Consider the following 22015-nt stretch of genomic DNA (forward strand, 5'->3'; position numbering starts at 1 on the left):
TTTTTGGAGGATATGGGTAGGTGGAAGGATACATGTTTGTGTGGCAAAGCTGTGGAGCTGCTGTGATCTTCTGCTAACATGTGGACATAGGGAAAAGTAAAAGAAACAGGCAAGTGGGATTAGAGAAGCACTGATGAATATGGATGAAACCAGCACATATGATCTAAGACCAAAGGCAGTGTGGAATAACAGCATCGTTTGAGTCCTACCTAATATTGTATATTAGCTACCAGAACAGGCATGAGGCACATTTAAGCATTAGGCTGAATCCCTCTTTGGTTTCCTCTCTCTTTCACTCCACTGGATTATGCTACATTGTCTCACCCTTCGCAGGCCTATCATGCTTCCAGCTTCAACCCTTAACTAGGTATCATTGTTACCTGGAAATGTCTCTTTTTGCTTTTTATTCTCCTTTCTCTGTCCTCTATGAAACTATCCTTCTCTTACTTAAACCTATACGATACTCCTTTGAGCTGCCTTCCATAGCATCTTCTAAATATCTCGATTTTAGCAATTATTTCATGATAATTTATTTGTGTATAATCAACTGCTCCTTTCAAATAAGAATCTTATCTTTCTTCTCACTTTAATAAATCATTGGAGATGAGTTATGGTGTTAATGACCATAAGTGTATGTGTATTATATATTCTTAAATGCATATTCTTATTTGCAAAAAAACAGTAAGTATTTAAGGAGAATCTGTAACTCAAAGAATGCATCTGTGTTTTACTGGTGTAAATGTAAAATTGAAAAGTTGCAAACATGCATTTCTTAAGACAGTGAGTAAATTAAAACTCACATAACTTAAAAGTAATCCTGATAAATTTTTCTGTAGACCAGTTAAGTGACTCTGTTTTTTGCCAATAGCATATGCGTTTTCCTACTAGTTTTGAAATAATACAACTCTTTATTTTTTAAGAGTTTTTTAAAAATGTTATTTACAGAAGGGCTTTATTAGTGTTTTATTTTAAAATATAACTGAAATTTTTAAAACCAGAATTTTCATTAAGGACTGCTAATAGTGTAGATCTTTTTGGTCAGACAGACATTCCTGTTTTCCCTTAAATTATGTCATTAGGTGAACTCATCAAGAAATGTCAAGTAAATGTGAATAAAATATGTTATATGTGGCAAATGTGAATAAAATATGTTATATGTGACACATTCACATATGTCAAGTAAATGTGAATAAAATATGTTATGTGTGACCTACGATATTCTTAAATGAGTATCTAAATGAACTTGATTCTTTTCATTTGTAGTAATCTTCTAAATCAAATAACTAAATATGCATGGATTACACACAAAGACAGAATAGTTTGGTACTTCCTACGGGTAATTAAAGTAACTGAGAAAATATACTTTATTAAGCCTTCATATTCAACATTTCATGAAGAAACAACATACAATTTGTAGTCTATTCTTAGAATGTTTGTCTTGTATAAAAAATTAATACATCCCTATATTTTATTTTATTTCACATTCCCAGATTGACCTTAACTTCTGAGATTTAAGGTAAGTTTAAGGAACCTTGATTCAAAGTCATTGAGGCATTTTAGTAAAGACTTGATCTACCATAAGAAAAATACTCTTATTTAGACATTCTCTTAAAACTAAGCCATATAGACATATTTATTTTGATATTAAATAATTACAAAAATACTAAAGTATAATACTTTTTTATTATGGCTAAAGCTGTTACCAAGAAATTATTGGCACTTGAAGCAGGTACCACATCTGGAATCCTCCCAGGAAGTACGCATAGCAAGATCCTTTCTGTGGGCTATTTATTAGAACATGTCGAGGAGAAAAGAGAAGTTGAAGACTGCATCAAGAGTTGAAGGTCACTTGATTCTGCCATAATGAAAAGCACCTAAAGACTTAGGGGCTAAGGAGGCTGATTCTAGCTGAAGTCCAGAACAAATGTTTTAATCCATCTCTTATTTGCCTCATGACCTTGAGAGAATTATCAAACCCTGTACCTCAGTTTCCTCATCTGTAAAATGAGGAAAATAATTACCTATCTTTCTTGACCGTCATTAGCATTGATTAAAAAATAAACAGAGGCATATTAAAATTTTTAAGAGTTTATTTGTGCAAAAATCAGTTTGAATTGCGTGGCACCAAACTGGAAGTGGTTAGGAGCACCCCACTGATAGGATATTAGGGCGAAGACTTACACAAAGAAACTTTCGGAAACAAAGAAAGGAAATTATTTTATTGGCTATAGCTTAAAGCCTAGTTAACTGGTTGTTTTAGTGTTCTGAGTTCATAGCTTTGAGGCATTTACAGGCTTAGATTTTGATTAGGTGGGCTACCACGGCATTAGAGCCACCTCAGTCTAATGACCTACTTCAATGAATTTAACAGCATTAAGTGATTTAATTTATGTAACACACTTCTTAAAAAGTATCTGGTTCATGTAAATACTCAACGAATATTATTTGTAATTATTATTACCAGGCTTAGTTTGAAATATGTGTGTTTTGATTTATTCCGTGTCTTAACAAAGACAACCAAGGCAGCTTGTTTATGGCAACCTAGTTAAAAACCGCCTCCTCTTATAAACCCTTTTATTTTACAGTTTGTTTTTATATTCAGTGCTGCCCTGTGTGGAGTAGTATAGGGTGCAGGTAAGATTGCCTTGTCCCAGGCCTAAAATCTATACTGGTGGCCCTGACCTGATCATGTCCAGTTGTCCCAATTTTAGGTGAACTGTTAAAATATGTTTTGTCAGAAACGAACTCTCTGAAAATGACAGCTTTTATTAAATTTTGCTTGAGGATCTTTTCCTTTGAGGATGGTATGGGGAAAGTGTAGGCTTCTACCAGTATTCTTATGTGATCAAGAATTCATCAAGTTACAGAAAGAACTGGTCACTCCTATATTTGCATGAAACAAAACAAAACAAAAACTTTAGTAGAAGAATAGTTGCTAATTAACATAAGTAGTTGACTTTTTAGGTCTGTACTCATGTCCTGAGTAAAGCCAGACCTGAATTTTATTACTCAGTTCTGATTCGTTTCCCTTGCAACAATTTCTAAGAGCTGAACAAGAGACAAGGAGCAAGTATTTTTTTAAATCTACATACATTCATAAAATTATAATTTAGTGAGTGTAGGAAAATCTGCAAACTGCTATATTAATAGTTCTTTTCTTCTTTTTAGATTAAATTAACGCTGTTTGAAACAGAACATTGTTTTCATCATGATTGTTACTAAAGATGAGAGACCAAAGTCCAGAAACCATGATTTTTACCTTTTTCATGCCCTGATGATGCTAAGCATGACCATGCTGTTTCTTCCAGTCACTGGAACGTCTAAGCAAAATATTCCACGACTCAAGCTAACCTACAAAGGTAAATGTGTCAGTGTTTTTCAGGTTGCCTTCTTTTATTTAGAAATGCATACTGACTTCAGTGAAATGTTTGTAGTATTGGCATCAGTTAATAATCAGATTATTATAGGGGCTTCCCTGGTGGCGCAGGTGCTAAAAACAAAAAACAAAAACCAGGTGCCAAGATTTGAGAATTACGTGCTAAGAATGGTTAAAACAAAACAAAACAAAACATGGAGCTCTCGGGATTCCCTGGTGGTGCAGTGGTTGAGAGTTCACCTGCCGATGCAGGGGACACGGGTTCGTGCCCCGGTCTGGAAAGATCCCAAATGCCGCGGAGCGGCTGCGCCCGTGAGCCATGGCCGCTGAGCCTGCGCGTCCGGAGCCTGTGCTCCGCAACGGGAAAGGCCATAACAGTGAGAGGCCCGCGTACAAAAATAATAATAATAATATTATTACAGAATGCAAAGCCCACTGATTCATTATTCTTGGTGAAGAAAATAGACACCAAAACTGTTCATGTATGCTTTTCAGTTCATTATTTACAATTTTTAACTACTGATTAGCATAATTAGGAAATTTTGGTCAGCAAGTTGTAGTCAGTTTTTTGTTTTTTGTTTTTCTTGGCTATGCTGTGCGGCATGTGGGATCTTAGCTCCTCTACCGCAGATGGAACCCGCGGCCCCTGCATTGGAAGCATGGAGTCTTAACCACTGGACCGCCAGGGAAGTCCCTGTAGTCAGTTTTATATTAAAATAAATCAATACCTATGTATGGTCAGGCCACTCAAGATAGCTGTTCTCTTGCTCTCTGTAAGTCCCCTGTTCAACCAGTGCCTGCTTCACCTATACCCTATTCACCTGACAGACCTTCTACATGCTTGCCCCATGCCCCAGCTAATGATTGTTCTAATTTTAGCCACCATGATAGCCTATCAAAGGGGCAGTTAGGGGCGGGCCCCTCTGCTGGTTTCCCTGGTAACTGATGAGCCAAACTGCCGTCAATTTCCCTTATAAGTGGTAACCTCCCCCTGTCCGTGGGAGTGAAGCCTGTCAGCTTTGTTCTGCTTCGGTGTGAGCCGCATACATGGTGGGGTGTTGCTCCAGAACCTTGCTTCGGACATGTAAGATCTCCCATCCATTAAACCTTTGATGGCTCTGTCGCTGCCTCTGGGCTCTTTGGTCTTGAAGCTGGGCAAGCACAAGCCTTGTAGGCCTGTGGGGTGCAGCTCAACAGCCTAAAAATAGAAAAATCATTAATTCTATACAGCTGCTACTAATTCTTTGATCCTTAGTATTTTTTAAAACAGTAAGATATCTTCAAAAATATTAACAAACTAAAATACCTTGAATATCTCAAGCATATACATATTTTATTGTTTAAAAAATAGTCTGTGTGAAAAGCTTAAAATACAGAGATGAGAAAACATTTAAGAAATGAAATCTACTAAGCTAATTGTTTTTAAATGTTTAAATTAGTATGAAAGCAAAGTTTATATACTAATATGTGTTTATATGTAAGTGTAATATATCAATATATATATCGAGAGAGAAAACGAGCCAAGTTTCATGCTCAAAGATTTCTTTTTTTTTTTTTTCTGTAATATCCCTGTGGCTTCTTTAATACCTAAGTAATGAGAGGAATGTAGGGAACTCAAACTCCTCTATTCTGAACTTGGCGGGTAAAAATCATGCTGGCAGTTTTAACCTTTAAGACAACTTATTTTCAGCTCAAATTAAATATCAATAGTAAAAGCAAATTTGATGTCTAAGGTAAGCTTAAGTGGAATTATCTTATTTGACTCATTATACATTTCATATGTTGGTATTTGTTTGGAATTTATACCTCATGAATTAAAGAGTTAAGGTAACATTTTTGAGTTTTTGTATTCTCGAATTTCTAGAGCAGAGACAACTAATCTATGGTTAAAAAAATTCAGGGCATTGCCTTTGTGCAGTTGAGGGAAGGATCGAATGGAAAGGGATATGAGAGGAAACTTTCTGGGCTTATGGAAATGTTCTCTATCCTGATAGAGATATGGATCACCGAAGTACATAATATGGACTTTTCACAACCCATCATATTACACAAGTCAAATTTGTTTGCCTGTTTTCAAAATTTATCTTAAGAACAGAACAGAAAACAAGTATGAAAAGCCAAACAATAAAAAAAAAAAAAAGAGAAAGTTTGAAAATAGATTGAAGGGGAAAAAAAAGGAAACACTACCTGGTTTCTATGATATAGTGAATAACACAGGAGCATTGCATTGATGAGGGTGGACAATGCAAAATAAATTAGACTTGGAAAGAAACTTTAATAATAGTTAATAATTACTCACTGAGGAGTCATCATAAGCAAAGCACTGGTATAAGGAGTATGTGTGAATGATGTCATTTTATCCTCATCACCACCCTGTGAGGTGGGGATTATTATCATCTGCCTAGAAATGAGGTTACTGAGGTACTGAGAAATTAAGGTCTCAAATTAGCTGGTGGCTCAGCTCCTGAGTCAGCCCGGTGCTTTGGAGAGCCTGGGTGCCTAATCATATTTCTCACACCCTAGACAAGAGCAGCAGTTCTTGCCTGAGGCACTTACCTACGGAAGTGAACTTTAAAGTTGACAGAAGCATCATGCTGATATTTGACTAACTGATTATATGATTTCAATTGTCAAAATTAAATGGAGTTGAAGGCCACACGCTCTTGGTAGCCAAAAGAGATTTACAGACTTTGATAATCTTATGGGAAAAAGAGAGATGGTCATTGTGCTAATTTGTGTTCATAATCAAAATTTTATATGAGTGACTGTAAAATATTAACTCAAATGTGGTAACTTGATCATTAGAAAATAACAAATCAGTTCCTAAAAATAAAAAAATTAAAAAACATTAATTTTATGTAGCTGCTGCTAATTAGTTTATCCCTAGTTAGAGGAGTTTTTTTTGGTATGAATCTATGTTTTTGTATTAATACTTGGAATCAACCATATAAGAGTTCAAAATCCTGTTTTATTTATCTCTCTATAGATTTTCACTCTTTCTAGCACCTAGTACTTATATAAAAGGAGAACTGGTATAAATGTTGGATTAAATGCAATAATAACTATTCTTTGGATGGCTCTTATATTTAGTATACTTTCCAAATGTTGTATTTTTTAGATATTTATCTACATGTAGATTGTCTATTGATACATGTCAAAAGCAGTAGCAAAGACTGAATGCAGGGAAGGAATTTTAAAAATCTCTCAACTCACCCTCAATAGACACACACACACACACACACACACACACAAACACTCCCCCCTCACCCCCTCTCCCCCTTGTCTCCCCTTTCTCCTCTCCCCCCTCCCCCTCCCTCTCTCCTATAGCGCCCTGTGGCTGCTGTTAGCCATTCATTGCCAGATTGTATGCTAATAATAGAGTAGTGATCTTGGCTAGGAGAATTACTGACAATGCTTACAGAATATTCCTCTTTCCACCTATAAGAATTTGGGGACTTTTCTTTGGAAATCATCAGTTCAGCACTATGAAGTAAGTATGCATTAACCATACACTTGGGAGAATTTCAACAGTTTCCCTAGCCACCTCTTCTCTGCCATATCTGAGAGTGTAAAAGGAAAGTAGTTCAAATCCTGATGTAATAGTTTTAAAAAGTAGCCTATTCCTGAATAAACAAAGTTATAACATAAAAATCACTGCTAACTTGGGGTTATGATGAGGAAAATTCCTACCTCTGAGATAATAATCAGAACTCTCCTTTGGCATTTTCTCTTTCTCTTATGACTGACTAATGAGTGAAGATCACCTAGTATCACCCATTGCTTAGTTTTGAGGGAGTCTAAAACTTCATGCTTGGCATTAAAATACTGCCAGCATGTGAGGTTAGAAAAATCAGTCAAAATGAAAAATTAACTGTATTTTCAAAAATAATTCATTTTTATGGGCACAAAATCAGCTTTGCTTTCCATAACTCAAGCTTCCTTAGGTGCAGACCAGAGACACAGCCAGTATCAGTAGAGTTAGCTACTTTAAACAGCTGCAAGATTATTTTGAGGGATTTCTTAAAGGCCAACAGAAATATAATAACCATTTTATCCAAAGAATGCTCTTTGATAAAGACTTAGCTTTGAACCTCTGAATCCACAGGAGCTTGTTTGGTTCTATTGTTGTGTAAAGAGATTTCCCCTCAGTTGCATATTTTGAATTCTTGCACATTTATGCATACTAAATCAGTTTCTTGAGTAACAAGTAAGGAAACTTAGAGGTCAGGATGTTCTGTATTTCTGGGTTTTGTTTTATAAGGGTAATATATATATATGGCCTTACAAGGTGAGCTTCTCACAGTGACTTGTATGCTTTATACTGCAGATGTAGTAAATATAACTTTTGAAAAATGACCAACTTCAGTCTTGCAATTACTGTAAACATTTTTTGTATTATAAATCCTCATGAAGGAACTCATGTGGGTTAAGGATATTTATACCCAGGAATCATTAGTATCTGCAATGGTATTTGTTTGGACAACTCCTAAAGATGAGATAGGTAATATAGCTAAAGAGGGAATGGGCAAAAACTTTGAAAAAGGAAGAGAAAAGTCACTGTCCCCCTGGAATTTCTTTACCAGAGAGGGAGGCAAACAATAAACAGGTAAACAAACAGATGAAGGTTATTTCAAATAGTGGGAAGTTCTATCAGGAACATCAAACAGGAGACTGCATCCAGGACCCTACTTAGACTTTAGGACACTATGCAGAACCATCATTTTTATACCCATTTTATAGATAAGAAACATGAGGTTAGAACCTGAAGGCCTTGCCCCTGTGCAAGAAGCTGTTAAGTGGCAGAACTAACTTGTGTGTTTTCACCTCTCTAGTTCCAGGCCCATGTTCTTGCCACCCTGTGCCCTTGAGGGAGACATTGTATGTTCAGGAACACAAATATCAAGATATATATATAAAAAAAAATACAAGGTTTCGTTATTACATCTTTGGCAGTATGCTCTTCTCAATAACTACCAATGGTACTAATTATGTTTTGCTCCTCCAAAACTTACGTCTTTTCATAGAAAAGAAAACTGGAAATCATCTTTAAAATTTTTATCTGCTATTGTATAACTAAACATTAGTGCATTTGATAGAATAGTTCTTTACCTTGTTTGAGTCTTCTGAGGAATGAGTGGATAAGTCTATATATTTTTCATTATTTACAAATGACTCTATTTAGCTGTGAAATGTGGCGTGCCTCAAGTAGAGATTCATGACCATTTGACTCATCTAACTTGTTTGATTTGACTAGTTTTGTGTAAGTTCTGATATCTCGATCGAGTATAGCCGTGAAGAAGGCAGGTTCTGAAGCCAAGCTGCTTATTAGGTCTTAACTGCTGTTACTAGTTGTGGGACATATGGATGTTTATTTTATGTACTGCAGTTTTCCAAGTGCGTTAATTTATTTAATTCTAATGAGGTAGTTGTGAAGGTGTCTTGATCCATGTAAAGCACGTAAAACAGTGTTTGGCATAGTAAACATTTAATAAATGCTGTCAATTATTAATTTTTGTGAAACACTATTATCTTGCTAGATATTAATGGTTGTTCCCAGACCAGAATTTTCCCTATATAAACAAGTTTGAAAAATATTACATAGTTTCCTCCTGGGGATTTATAGCATATATTAAAATTGCTTCTGTTTACTCTCAAACATTTTCTACTAGGGTTAGTTTCCCTCAGTCCAGTACCACCCACAGATTGTGAATTTACTGAAGGTACTTTCCAGTATTTTTATCTTCATGGTCTTCTAGTAGTTAACAAGCCCTTAGGTGGTTATTGACTTTGATAAGAGTAGTGTCTTTCAGTAGTTGGTAGCCTTCAGGGTGGGTTAAAAGGAATCATAAAATCATTCATTCAGGAGTTCCTTTCTAAAGTGGACATTTTTGTTGTCAAATCAATGAGAAAAGAAGATGACTTGCTCTGAATATCTCTCCTTAAGTATATAGTAAAGAAGCATTATCAATCTAATAGTAAGAATTCCCATATATTTTCTTCTATAGAGAAAGTCATTGATGGTTTAATTTTTAATGGACTCACTTGTTTTCCCAGATGTGTTTTCTCTAAACTGAGGCTGTGTGTGGAACTGGGCTTTCGTAGGTTTAAGAGCTCAAGGATAATATTATTGTGTATTTGATATGCAGCTCTCAGTGGTTAATAACAATAGTTTCTGATGCCCACTGTTTCCAGCCCCCTGCTGGCAACAAGGGGATATGTTAGCAAGTAGAAGAGGCAAAACTCCCTGGCATCATGGAGTTTATATTCTGATACAGAAAGGTAGACCATACATAAGTACATTACACAGCAAGATGGAAGATGATAAGTGCTATGGAGAAAAATGAATCGGGAAAGTTGATTGGTGGGGGTGTAGTAGTCAAATATGGCACTCAAGAAAGAGCTCACCCAGAGAGTGATGTTTTCACAGATACTTCAAGAAATTATTGTTGCAAGTCATGCAGATACTCAGGAAAGGAACATTTTTGGCAAAAGGAACAGCAAGTGCAAAAGTCCTGAGGTGGAAAGGTGTCTGGCATGTTCAAGGATCTTAAAGAAGACAGTATGGCAAAAAAACCAATGGAATGGGAGAAAGAAGAAAATTGATTAAATCAGAGAGTTAATAGGAGGGAAGAAGGATTAGATCCTTTCACTGTTGTCATTGTTAAAACGTTGGTTTTTAGTCTGAGTGTTATGGGAATCCATTGGAGAATTTTGAGCACAGAGGTGACATGGTCTGACTTTCATTATTATAGGATCACTCTGGTTTCTGTACTGTGTGTGCACTGAAAGGGAGAGATCAGGGAAATAGGGAGCCAAGTCTGATAGGACTGTAATAATCCAGGTGAGAAATGATGGTCTATGAGCCAGACTGGTTGCAGTGGAGGTAGGAGAAGAAGATATGAAGGTAGAGCCAACAGGATTTGTTGATGGATTGGATATGAAGTAAGAGAGAAGTCAAATCTGACTCCATGGTTTTTTTGTTTGTTTGTTTTTGATCTAAGGATGGGGTTACTATTAATTGAGATGGCAGAGATTGTGAAAGAATGTTGTGTGGGAAGATCAAGTGGACATATTCGTTTGAGAAGGCTATTAGATATCTAAGTAAGATGCCTAGAAAGCACTTGAGTATATCATTTTTGGAGTTTATAGATGATGTCAATTGGAGATATGAATTTGGCAGTTAGCATAGAGAAAATTTTAAATCCATGAAATTCTGTGAGACGACTAAGGGATATAGAAAATTTAGAGGATTGAGTTCTGGGATACTCTTAAGTCAGGAAATTAGTGAAAGGAGGACTGAGCATCTAAGTGAACTAAAAGAAGTGCCCAGGTATGTAGGAGGAAAATCAGAAGTTGTGGTGTAGAGAAAGTTAAATGAAGAAAGTAAGAAAAGGAACTATCAGCAGTGTCATATTCAGCTAATGTGTCACGAAAGGTAAGTAAAAATTAACATTAAATTTAACAACAGGGACTTCCCTGGTGGCGCAGTGGTTGGGAGTCCGCCTGCTGATGCAGGGGACGCGGGTTCGTGCCCTGGTCCGGGAGGATCCCACGTGCCGGGGAGCGGCTGGGCGCGTGAGCCATAGCCGCTGAGCCTGCGCGTCCATAGCCTGTGCTCCGCAACGGGAGAGGCCACAGCAGTGAGAGGCCCGCGTACCGCAAAAAAAAAAAAAAAAAAAAAAAATTTAACAACAGAAGTCTATTGTTGACCTTGATAAGAGCAGTGTCTTTAAGTGTGGGAGCCAGAGCACAACAAGGATGGATTCTGAAGAGCATGGGCTCGGGGGAACGGGAGGCAAGTGTAGACAATTCTTTCAAGGAGTTTTCCCATAATAGAGACGTGGGCAGTAGTAGCTGGAAGGACAATGAGATCAAGAGACTTGTTTTTTTCATGCGCTAAACAACAGCATATTTATTTGTTAATTGAAATAATCTAAGAGAGGAATAATTAATGATTCAGGAGAAATGTGGGATAATTTATACACTATTGAAGAAAATAATGATTTTTTTCCTCTAAAATCAGGCTACTTTTAGAACATATGTTAATAAAACTGGCTTATTTTGCATAATAAACTATTGTTTGGTTCATTGTCAGTGTCAACTGTTGTGTAGGTGGAAAGAGAGGTTAAACAGATATAAAAATATATTCAGTTTGATATATTGATATAGGTTTGTAAGTACTACATATGTTTAGAAAATTGTTATGTAAGGATTTAGAAATAAAACTTCAGAAAGATTAAATAATAACCTCAGAGTCACATTAGTAGATAATTAAAAAGCTGATCCAAGCCTTCTGCGTTTCAGTACAATAGTGTTTGTACTACAACTTGCCTGTATCCAACACTGTGATTTAGTAATGATTAAAATCTATTTAACACTATGTAGAGCATTCTTCTAAACATGATTGATCTGTAGAGGTTCACAGAGTGGTAGAAGTTACCTAATAATATATGGTAACATATGATGTAATATTGCCATACAAAAGTATCACATAAAAAGTGTTCCTGGAATTAGGAACATACATAAAAATCACTGAGGCCTATGTGGTCAGTAGTGTCCTCCTGGCAGGGCAAAGGAGAGCTACATCATGAGACACTTGAATTGCATCCTTGTTATGCATAAATATGGAAGGAATTTATAAGGGCATAATTTAAGTAAAGGCAAATTTTTCTGGGATTAAACCCAGTCCACTATTTTTTGGTTAAAATAGGTTTCTTTGAATAGATCGTATACTGTATATAGTTGGTTTACTATTCTGTAAATTATTGAGGAGATAAAATTTTTTATCTACAATTTCTTGTTCTATGACTTCACTTACCTAAAATTTGACTCTAATTTCTTGGGTCTTATTAAATAAATTTTAGCAGTGAGATTCTTTCAGTGTAAATGTAAAAATATAAGTTTACAGATATTTTTTTAAATGAATGTCATTGGGTCATTTTAACAGAAAATTTGGCAAATCCCTCTCAAGAACTTGTAATATACATTTTGCATTCTTCTGAGTCCTTTCAACATGCTGTTTTAATCCTATTAATTCAAAAGAGGCATAAATTAAAGCTAAAGTGCTTTTTACTTAGGAAGAAAGATACTCATAAAGAGGTTTATTTCACTAAAGCCAAAGTGAGCCAGACACAGTCTAGAAAATAAGATAAATATTTCAGTAATCCCAATGGAATGGTAAAGTGGAGGAAGCAATAGAAGTGAACTTGTCTGTGGGTATGTTCCATAAAAACAGTAAGTAGAATTGTTTTGAAAAAGAACCTTGCTTTTCTAAGTAATGGTAAATCTTAAAATATAAAATATAGCTGTAATGGGTGATAGGGCTTAGAGTTAGAAGAGACCTTGATAGGTTTTAGCTTTCTCTGCCATGTACTGTTCTTGTACCATTAGAACAGTTGTTTGCTCTTTCTGAATCTAGGTTTTCTCATCTGGAAATTAGTGATAATCCTTTGGTTAAGGATCAAATGAAATAATAGAGGAAAAGCTCCTTGGAAGTTATAAAGCACAAATGGATATTATGATAGGCTTCAAAGGGAGACCAGACATAATATATTACTGAATTAATTGAAGTAGGATATGAAGAAAATTCAAGGTCTTTAAAAATATATTTAGGCATCTTGGATACAATTTCTCCTGCCACACATAACAGGACATTTACTTGAAAGTCAATTAATAAATCGTAACTTGTCATCTTTACATTTTCCTTCCAGGTTAATGCATATTATATGAATGTACTTCTCTTCTTTGTATGAGAAAATGGAGGGGAAAAAGTTTTATATGTCTTTGGTTGAAACTAAGTAGGTTATTTATCACTTATAGCAATTAAGTTAGTTATAAGTTAATCACATTGGTCACAGCTGTACATCCCTAACTTATTCTAACAATGTAGTGTTGTAGAGGAAAAATAATAATAATTTGGCTATTTTGCGTAAATTAACACATCATCATATAAGGGTTTGAGAGAAACTGTAGTGTGGAGAAGAAAGAAGAGTCCAGCACTTCAAGGCAATTGGGGCCACAGTGTTCTTTAGCTTTTCTACTCCAGCTGTGGTTCAAGGACCAGTAGCGCCAGCATAATTTGAGAGCTTGTTAGAAATGCAGAATCTCAGGCTCCCTCCTAGACTTCTCAGTGAGAGTCTATTTTTTAGCAAGAATCCCAGCTGATCTGAATGCATGTTAATCCTGAGAAGCACTGCTTTTAGAGTGTTTTATTTCCAACTCCCTCCTCTTCCCACCCTCCTCTCCTCCATCCTCCCACCCCCAATACACACAGGAGCATTTGGATATCACAACAGGAATCTCTTATGATTGCAAAGCATTAGAGCCACAATTGGGTCTCCAAATGGCACATTAACCTCTCTGAATTATTAATAAGGCTGTAATAAATCCTGGTTTAGATGGACGGTAGATAAACCAACATAAACAAGAATTACTAGAGTTTGAAAAATCATCAGTTAAATGTTTGTTAGACTTCTTATGTGAAAGAAGAGGTGATGAATTGCAGCAATGATTTAGACATTATTCTTGTCTGCAAGGGCTTCTGGTCTTTTTAAGGGACAAAATAACTGCAAAAAGATTGATGCCATAGGATTAGGGTAAATAAAACCAAACATTTCAAAGAATTTTGGAGGAGGTTGGGTGTGAAATTGAACTTTGAACATTGGAAGAAATTTAGAGTTTATTGAATAAAGTATATGTTGGCATTGGAGGATTTTGATCATGAAATTCTAACTTAATTCTAATTTAAGGGAGAAAACCAGAATAGACAGCATAATGTGGGAGAGATTGGAGAGGGAGGGGGGCAGGGAACAAGGTTGTTTAGGAGCCTGTTATAGTAATTTTGAGAAGCAGTAATATGGCTCTTAGCCTGGCTGATGATAAGAATAAATGTTTGAGGAAAAGGAATAGATAATTTGCATGAGGAAATCTATAAGGCTTTAAATTTACCTGGAAGTTGATGTGAGGGAAATGCAATATACTTACAGGTAGCAGTTATTTAAATAGGGGAATAAAAGAGTAAGGGAATAAGGAAGAGGAACTAAAAACGATTCTGTTATCTTGAGCCTGGGAACTAGGTCATGTCATTAAAGTCATTATAGTCAGTAGGACCAGGTGGTTGGGGGGAAAATGACAGTACCAAGCAGGCTACTGGATATTCTGAACTGTGACTTGGGAGAGGCAGTGGGGTTTTAGGTGTCTATTTTGAAGTCATCAGTAGAGAACTAACAATTTATGGGAAACTAAATGGAAAACATGATCTCATTGTTTATGCCCTGTAATACTGACTGAAATTAAGGAAGACATTATTCTGTGACTGTATTTTGAATCTCCCTCTTGGAAGTCCATAAGCATATTCTGATGCAAATTCTGTGCACACCTCTACAGAATTAGCTTCCTTGGGTAAGCTAGAGGACCCTTTCTGGAGAAAACCTAGAGAAAAGTTGCACAGATAACTGACATCTGTTTGTTCTGAATGAAAAGCCAAAAGGAAATTCTCTTGAATCAGTGGAAATTAACTTTCAGATCAGATGTCACACTGAATGCCCAGCATGATAAGTGAAAAACAAAACAAGACATATTCAGGCCAATTATTTTAAGTTTTATAATAGCAAGAGTGAGGAGGTGAAAGGAAAAACAGAAGACATTCAAAAGCTTGGGACACTGAATCCATGAGACTTCTAAACCATAACTTTGGAAGCCAGAGGATAGTATGTAAACGCCTCAGCTCTCTGAGGGTGAAAGCTGTTCAGCCCAGAATTATATAGTTAGCCCAATTATCAACAAAGGTAAATTAAAGACATTTTCACACATGGAAAATTTCAAATATATAAGTCACAGTCACTCATTTTTAGGAAACTTCTGGAGATGTGCTCACCAAAATAAGAAAATAAATCAAAGAGGAAAGAGATGGGATCCAGGAAAAATGAGTTTCATACTAGGAGAGTGGTAGAAGGAAGTTTGAGGAAGCTATTCCTCAGGTCAGAGAATAGACAGTCCAGATTGGAGCAAGAGGAAGAAAGGGCCAAGAGGGGATGTTTCCTGAAGGAAAACAAAAAACAATCTGACAGAATTCCATTTGAAAATTATATGGAGGCATTTTTCAGAAGGTGTGGAAAGTTTTGATCATGATCTTAGGGAAGTCTAAGCAAATGTCACAATTGAGAAATTATTAACAAAAACGACATTTTTTTTATTTTCAAGAAAGAAAGTATAATCAGAGAACACTACTTTTTGTTTTTTAACATCTTTATTGGAGTATAATTGCTTTACCATGGTGTGCTAGTATCAGCTTTATAGCAAAGTGAATCAACTATTCATATATATATATCCCCATATCTCTTCCCTCTTGTGTCTCCCGCCCTCCCACCCTCCCTATCCCACCCCTCTAGGTGGTCACAAAGCACCAAGCTGATCTCCCTGTGCTATGTGGCTGCTTCCCACTAGCTATCAGTTTTACATTTGGTAGTGTATATATGTCCATGCCACTCTCTCACTTTGTCACAGCTTACCCTTCCCCCTCCCCGTGTCCTCAAGTCCATTCTCTAGTAGGTCTGCGTCTTTATTCCCATCTTGCCCCTTGGTTCTTCATGACCATTTTTTTTTTGATTCTGTATATATGTGTTAGCATATGGTATTTGTTTTTTTATTTTTTCATTCTGTATGACAGACTCTAGGTCCATCCACCTCACTAGAAATAACTCAGTTTCGTTTCTTTTTATGGCTGAGTAATATTCCATTGTATATATATGCCACATCTTCTTTATCCATTCCTCTGTCGATGGACACTTAGGATGCTTCCATGTCCTGGCTATTGTAAATAGAGCTGCAATGAACATTGTGGTACATGTCTATTTTTGACTTATGGTTTTCTCTGGGTATATGCCCAGTAGTGGGATTGCTGGGTCATATGGTAGTTCTATTTGTAGTTTTTTAAGGAACCTCCATACTGTTCTCCATAGTGGCTGTATCAATTTACATTCCCACCAACAGTGCAAGAGGGTTCCCTTTTCTCTACACCCTCTCCAGCATTTATGGTTTGTAGATTTTTTGATGATGGCTGTTCTGACTGGTGTGAGATGATATCTCATTGTAGTTTTGATTTGCATTTCTCTAATGATTAATGATGTTGAGCATTCTTTCATGTGTTTGTTGGTAATCTGTATATCTTCTTTGGAGAAATGTCTATTTAGGTCTTCTGCCCAATTTTGGATTGGGTTGTTTGTTTTTTTGATATTGAGCTGCTTGTAAATTTTGAAGATTAATCCTTTGTCAGTTGCTTCATCTGCAAATATTTTCTCCCATTCTGAGGGTTGTCTTTTGGTTTTGTTTATGGTTTCCTTTGCTGTGTAAAAGCTTTTGAGTTTCATTAGGTCCCATTTGTTTATTTTGTTTTTATTTCCATTTCTCTAGGAGGTGGGTAAAAAGGATCTTGCTGTGATTTGTGCCATAGAGTGTTCTGCCTATATTTTTCTCTAAGAGTTCGATAGTGTCTGGCCTTACATTTAGGTCTTTAATCCGTTTTGAGTTTATTTTTGTTTATGGTGTTAGGGAGTGTTCTAATTTCATTCTTTCACATGTAGCTGTCCAGTTTTCCCAGCACCACTTATTGAAGAGGCTGTCTTTTCTCCATTGTATATTCCTGCCTCCTTTAGCAAAGATAAGGTGACCATATGTGCATAGGTTTATCTCTGGGGTTTCTATCCTGTTCCATTGATCTATATTTCTGTTTTTGTGCCAGTACCATACTGTCTTGATTACTATAGCTTTGTAGTATAGTCTGAAGTCAGGGAGCCTGATTCCTCCAGCTCCGTTTTTCTTTCTCAAGATTGCTTTGGCTATTCGGGGTTTTCTGTGTTTCCACACAAATTGTGAAGTTTTTTGTTCTAGTTCTGTGAAAAATGCCATTGGTAGTTTGATAGGGATTGCATTGAATCTGTAGATTGCTTTGGGTACTAGAGTCATTTTCACAATGTTGATTCTTCCAATCCAAGAACATGGTATATCTCTCCATCTATTTGTATCACCTTTAATTTCTTTCATCAGTGTCTTATAGTTTTCTGCATACAGGTCTTTTGTCTTCTTAGGTAGGTTTATTCCTAGGTATATTGTTCTTTGTGTTGCAATTGTAAATGAGAGTGTTTCCTTAATTTCTTTTTCAGATTTTTCATCATTAGTGTATAGGAATGCCAGAGATTTCTGTGCATTAATTTTGTATACTGCTATTTACCAAATTCATTGATTAGCTCTAGCAGTTTTCTGGTAGCATCTTTAGGATTCTCTATGTATAGTGTCATGTCATCTGCAAACAGTGACAGTTTTACTTCTTCTTTTCCGGTTTGGATTCCTTTTATTTCCTTTTCTTCTCTGATTGCTGTGGCTAAAACTTCCAAAACAATCTTGAATAATAGTGGTGAGAGTGAGCAACCTTGTCTTGTTCCTGATCTTAGTGGAAATGGTTTCAGTTTTTCACTATTGAGAATGATGTTGGCTGTGGGTTTGTCATATATGGCCTTTATTATGTTGAGGTAAGTTCCCTCTATGCCTACTTTCTGGAGGGTTTTTATCATAAATGGGTGTTGAATTTTGTCAAAAGCTTTTTTTTGCATCTATTGAGATGATCATATGGTTTTTATCCTTCAATTTGTTAATATGGTGTATCACATTGATTGATTGGTGTATATTGAAGAATCCTTGCATTCCTGGGATAAACCCCAGTTGATCATGGTGTATAATACTTTTAATATGCTATTGGATTCTGTTTGCTAGTATTTTGTTGAGGATTTTTGCATCTAAATTCATCAGTGATATTGGCCTGTAGTTTTCTTTCTTCATGACATCTTTGTCCAGTTTTGGTAGCAAGGTGATGGTGGCTTTGTAGAATGAGTTTGGGAGTGTTCCTCCCTCTGCTATATTTTGGAAGAGTTTGAGAAGGATAGGTGTTAGCTCTTCTCTAAATGTTTGATAGAATTGCCTGTGAAGCCATCTGATCCTGGGCTTTTGTTTGTTGCAAGATTTTTAATCACAGCCTGAATTTCAGTGCTTGTGATTGGTCTGTTTATATTTTCTATTTCTTCCTGGTTCAGTCTCCGAAGGTTGTGCTTTTCTAAGAATTTGTCCATTTCTTCCAGATTGTCCATTTTATTGGCATAGAGTTGCTTGTAGTAATCTCTCATGATCCTTTGTATTTCTGCAGTGTCAGTTGTTACTTCTCCTGTTTCATTTCTAATTCTATTGATTTGGGTCTTCTCCCTTTTTTTCTTGATGAGTCTGGCTAATGGTTTATCAATTTTGTTTATCTTCTCAAAGAACCAGCTTTTAGTTTGATTGATCTTTGCTATCATTTCCTTCATTTCTTTTTCATTTATTTCTGATCTGATCTTTATGATTTCTTTCCTTCTGCTAACTTTGGGTTTTTTTGTTCTTCTTTCTCTAATTGCTTTAGGTGTAAGGTTAGGTTGTTTATTTGAGATGTTTCTTGTTTCTTAAGGTAGGATTGTATTACTATAAACTTCCCTCTTAGAATTGCTTTTGCTGCATCCCATAGGTTTTGGGTTATCGTGTTTTCATTGTTATTTGTTTCTAGGTATTTTTTGATTTCCTCTTTGATTTCTTCAGTGATCTCTCGGTTATTAAGTAGTGTATTGTTTAGCCTCCATGTGTTTGTATTTTTTACAGATTTTTTTCCTGTAATCGATGTCTAGTCTCGTAGTGTTGTGGTCGGAAAAGATACTTGATACAATTTCATTTTTCTTAAATTTACCAAGGCTTGATTTGTGACCCAAGGTATGATCTACCCTGGAGAATGTTCCATGAGCACTTGAGAAGAAAGTGTATTCTGCTGTTTTTGGATGGAATGTCCTATAAGTATCAATTAACTCCATCTTGTTTAATGTACCATTTAAAGCTTGTTTCCTTATTTATTTTCATTTTGGATGATCTGTCCATTGCTGAAAGTGGGGTGTTAAAGTCCCCTACTATGGATGTGTTACTGTCGATTTCCCCTTTTATGGCTGTTAGTATTTGCCTTATGTATTGAGGTGTTCCTATGTTGGGTGCATAAATATTTACAATGGTTATATCTTCTTCTTGGATTGATCCCTTGATCATGATGCAGTGTCCTTCTTTGTCACTTGTAATAGTCTCTATTTAGAGAATACTACTTTTTAAAGTAGGGAAGAATATTTACCTTGCGATAGTAATGGAATGATTAAATATAGCTTTTATAAGAATGGACATACCGTAGTGTTAGGAGCTTGGTTGGAGGGAAAGAGTTGGCATAAGAAAGCTAGAACTCTCAACTTCTATGAACAGGAATTCAGTGGAAATGTCTGAAAATGATGTTTTAAAAGGTAGTAGTACATACATATTATTTCTATATATGAAAATAATAGAAAATAAACTACTAAATGTGTTAATATGGGGTCTAGATTAGAGGTGGACAGAGGATGGGAGAAGAGACAGATAGGCTTATATATGCTTTTAACTTTACCTTTTGGTATGTATATACTTAACTTCGATTAATATAATTAATTTAAAAAGTAATATTGTTATAAAATATTGTTTTTTAAAGTTATTCTCACAACTCTTTGCTCTGTACATTAACTTGTGGTGATCTTGAGGAATCATTTGGTCTTGTCATATTTGTCTTGCTATTTAGAATCAGTAAAAGATGGTGTATTAAGGTATGACTTTTCTAAGTTTTTTAAAAATTAAATACACATACTAGATTGAAAACAAACTCCTATTCACTTGTGACATGTTTTGATTTTAAATATACCTTGAAATTTGAAAAGGGAGAAATTCTCAATACTTTGAAGGGAATTAAGAAAATTGTCAAAATAGAATCTGTCTTTCCCAGAATTACCCTCTCAACTATTTCTGAGACAGTTTATTCTGTTATTGAACTGTTCTTCTGGAAATGTATCAGTTATTTATAATGTTAGCCATTTTATAGCTCAGTAGGAAAATTTATCATGGCCAAGCTTTTGAGAATTTAAAACAATTCATTCTTACTCAAAGTAAGAATTTAAAAGGCACCCATAATCGTAAATTATGAATCTCACATGTGATGGATTGTATAAAGCGTCTACTGTTGAAAGCTAGCCAAAGAAGAAGAAACCTGTGATTTAAGTGCATGGATGTAGATGAAAATGCGATGGTGTAAAATTACTACACTCCTATTTCACATCCTGTCCTGGCAAGAATGTAGCTTGATGATTAATAGGCTTTATTTGTTCCTAATTTATGTTTCCCTATGTGGCATCATCTGATTTATTATTGATATAGATAATGTTCTGTCTGAGACCTAATGAACAGAATGATTTCCAACATTCCATTGCAGATGAGCAAATGAGAGTTTCATTTTTTTTTCTTTCTGATTTGAACTTGCATTTGCAAGGTTAGCGTTAGACTTTTCACCTAGGAAAATATAACGATAATACGCCTATAATTTAGTCTTTTCTTGGGAGTTTAGCTTTGAATAACATTCTTTATACATTTGATATTGTTTGAGCAGTTAGCTATGGAGACTAAAAGTACTTAAATAGAGAATAAGGGGTATATGTTTGATAGGTGGAAGTGAGCCATCTTGGTGACCAAGGTCTTTTCATATGATCTCAAACCTCAGAAAACCAATTGAAAGTCAGGTAGGGCCAATTTAAGATGAGTTCACTTTCGAAACGTTAAATCCAAGAAAGAATTTTTCCCTTGCCTCAGACCAAAAGCGGGAGAGACAAATACAGGTTCACAGAGAGCCAGAGGGACTCAGTGAGCCACAACATTAGTGACTAATTTTCATTTTGGGATGAGCAGTTTGCTCCCTTTACTCAATTCTGGACCCAAACTGAGAACAGGCTTTGGGGGTTGGGGGATGGTAAGGGTGTTTTGGTAGCCAAAACATTTATGGGAACTATGGGACAAAGGAGTTCCATAGAAAGAATCTTGGGAGCCTAACGGTTGGCATGGAAGCCCAGGGAATTCAGAGATCAAGGGGGAGAAGCTGAATTTATGGGGAAGGCAGGAAAAGAACTCCTTTCCTTCTTTATTTAGACAGTTTTGCAGAGAACACACTGGAGATGTGACTGTATTCAAGAACCCTCAGAACAGCCCTACTGATATAATGGCTATTTCCTTGAGGAAAAGGAGGGGGTAGGTGGGGCAAGAATTTGTGCTTTTGTGCTGAATATTCTGAGATGGTAGGGAAAGGTGACAGGGTATTTTTTGGGGGGGGGTGTTTTTTGTTTGTTTTGCTTTGGTTTTTTTTTTGGCAAGTGCTGAGTCCTAACCACTGGACCACCAGGGAATCCCCAAGGTGACAGGGTTTTGATCTGGATTCATTGTTGGCTGTAAGCTTTCTCTGCTGAGAAATTCTACTGGAAATTGACTTTTCTCAAAGCTGATGTTATTTTTACCCCATGAAATTCTGCCTTTAATAACTTTGATTTTCTTCTTTAAAAAAAGATCTTCCTGTGAAGTGTTCTTTAAAGGATGTGGGAAGCCATTTTTTAGCTATGTAATCTTCTCGTGAGAGAGATTGTCAACTCCACCCAGTTTAGAATTTCTGGCAATAAATGCAGGAATTCAAGGGTTTGGGATTTTATTCATTTAACAGTGAAACATTGAGGAAGTCTGTGCTGCTTA

General features: G+C 35.9%; 1 protein-coding gene across 1 annotated transcript in view; it reads left to right on the plus strand.

Annotated features, from left to right (window-relative positions):
* The first annotated feature begins 940 nt into the window (after positions 1–940).
* SEMA3D (semaphorin 3D) overlaps positions 941–22015 on the plus strand; it is a 139064-nt gene continuing 117989 nt past the window's right edge. Inside the window, exon 1 of the mRNA XM_022562636.2 lies at positions 941–3359. Coding sequence (XP_022418344.2) covers positions 3209–3359 — 151 coding nt within the window. The 5' untranslated portion in view covers positions 941–3208. The remainder of the gene's footprint in view (positions 3360–22015) is intronic.

This window comes from Delphinapterus leucas, chromosome 9 (genome assembly GCF_059928025.1).
Source record: "Delphinapterus leucas isolate spDelLeu-1000000601 "Yukka" chromosome 9, BTC_Dleu_Yukka2, whole genome shotgun sequence".
NCBI classification, from domain to species: domain Eukaryota; kingdom Metazoa; phylum Chordata; class Mammalia; order Artiodactyla; family Monodontidae; genus Delphinapterus; species Delphinapterus leucas.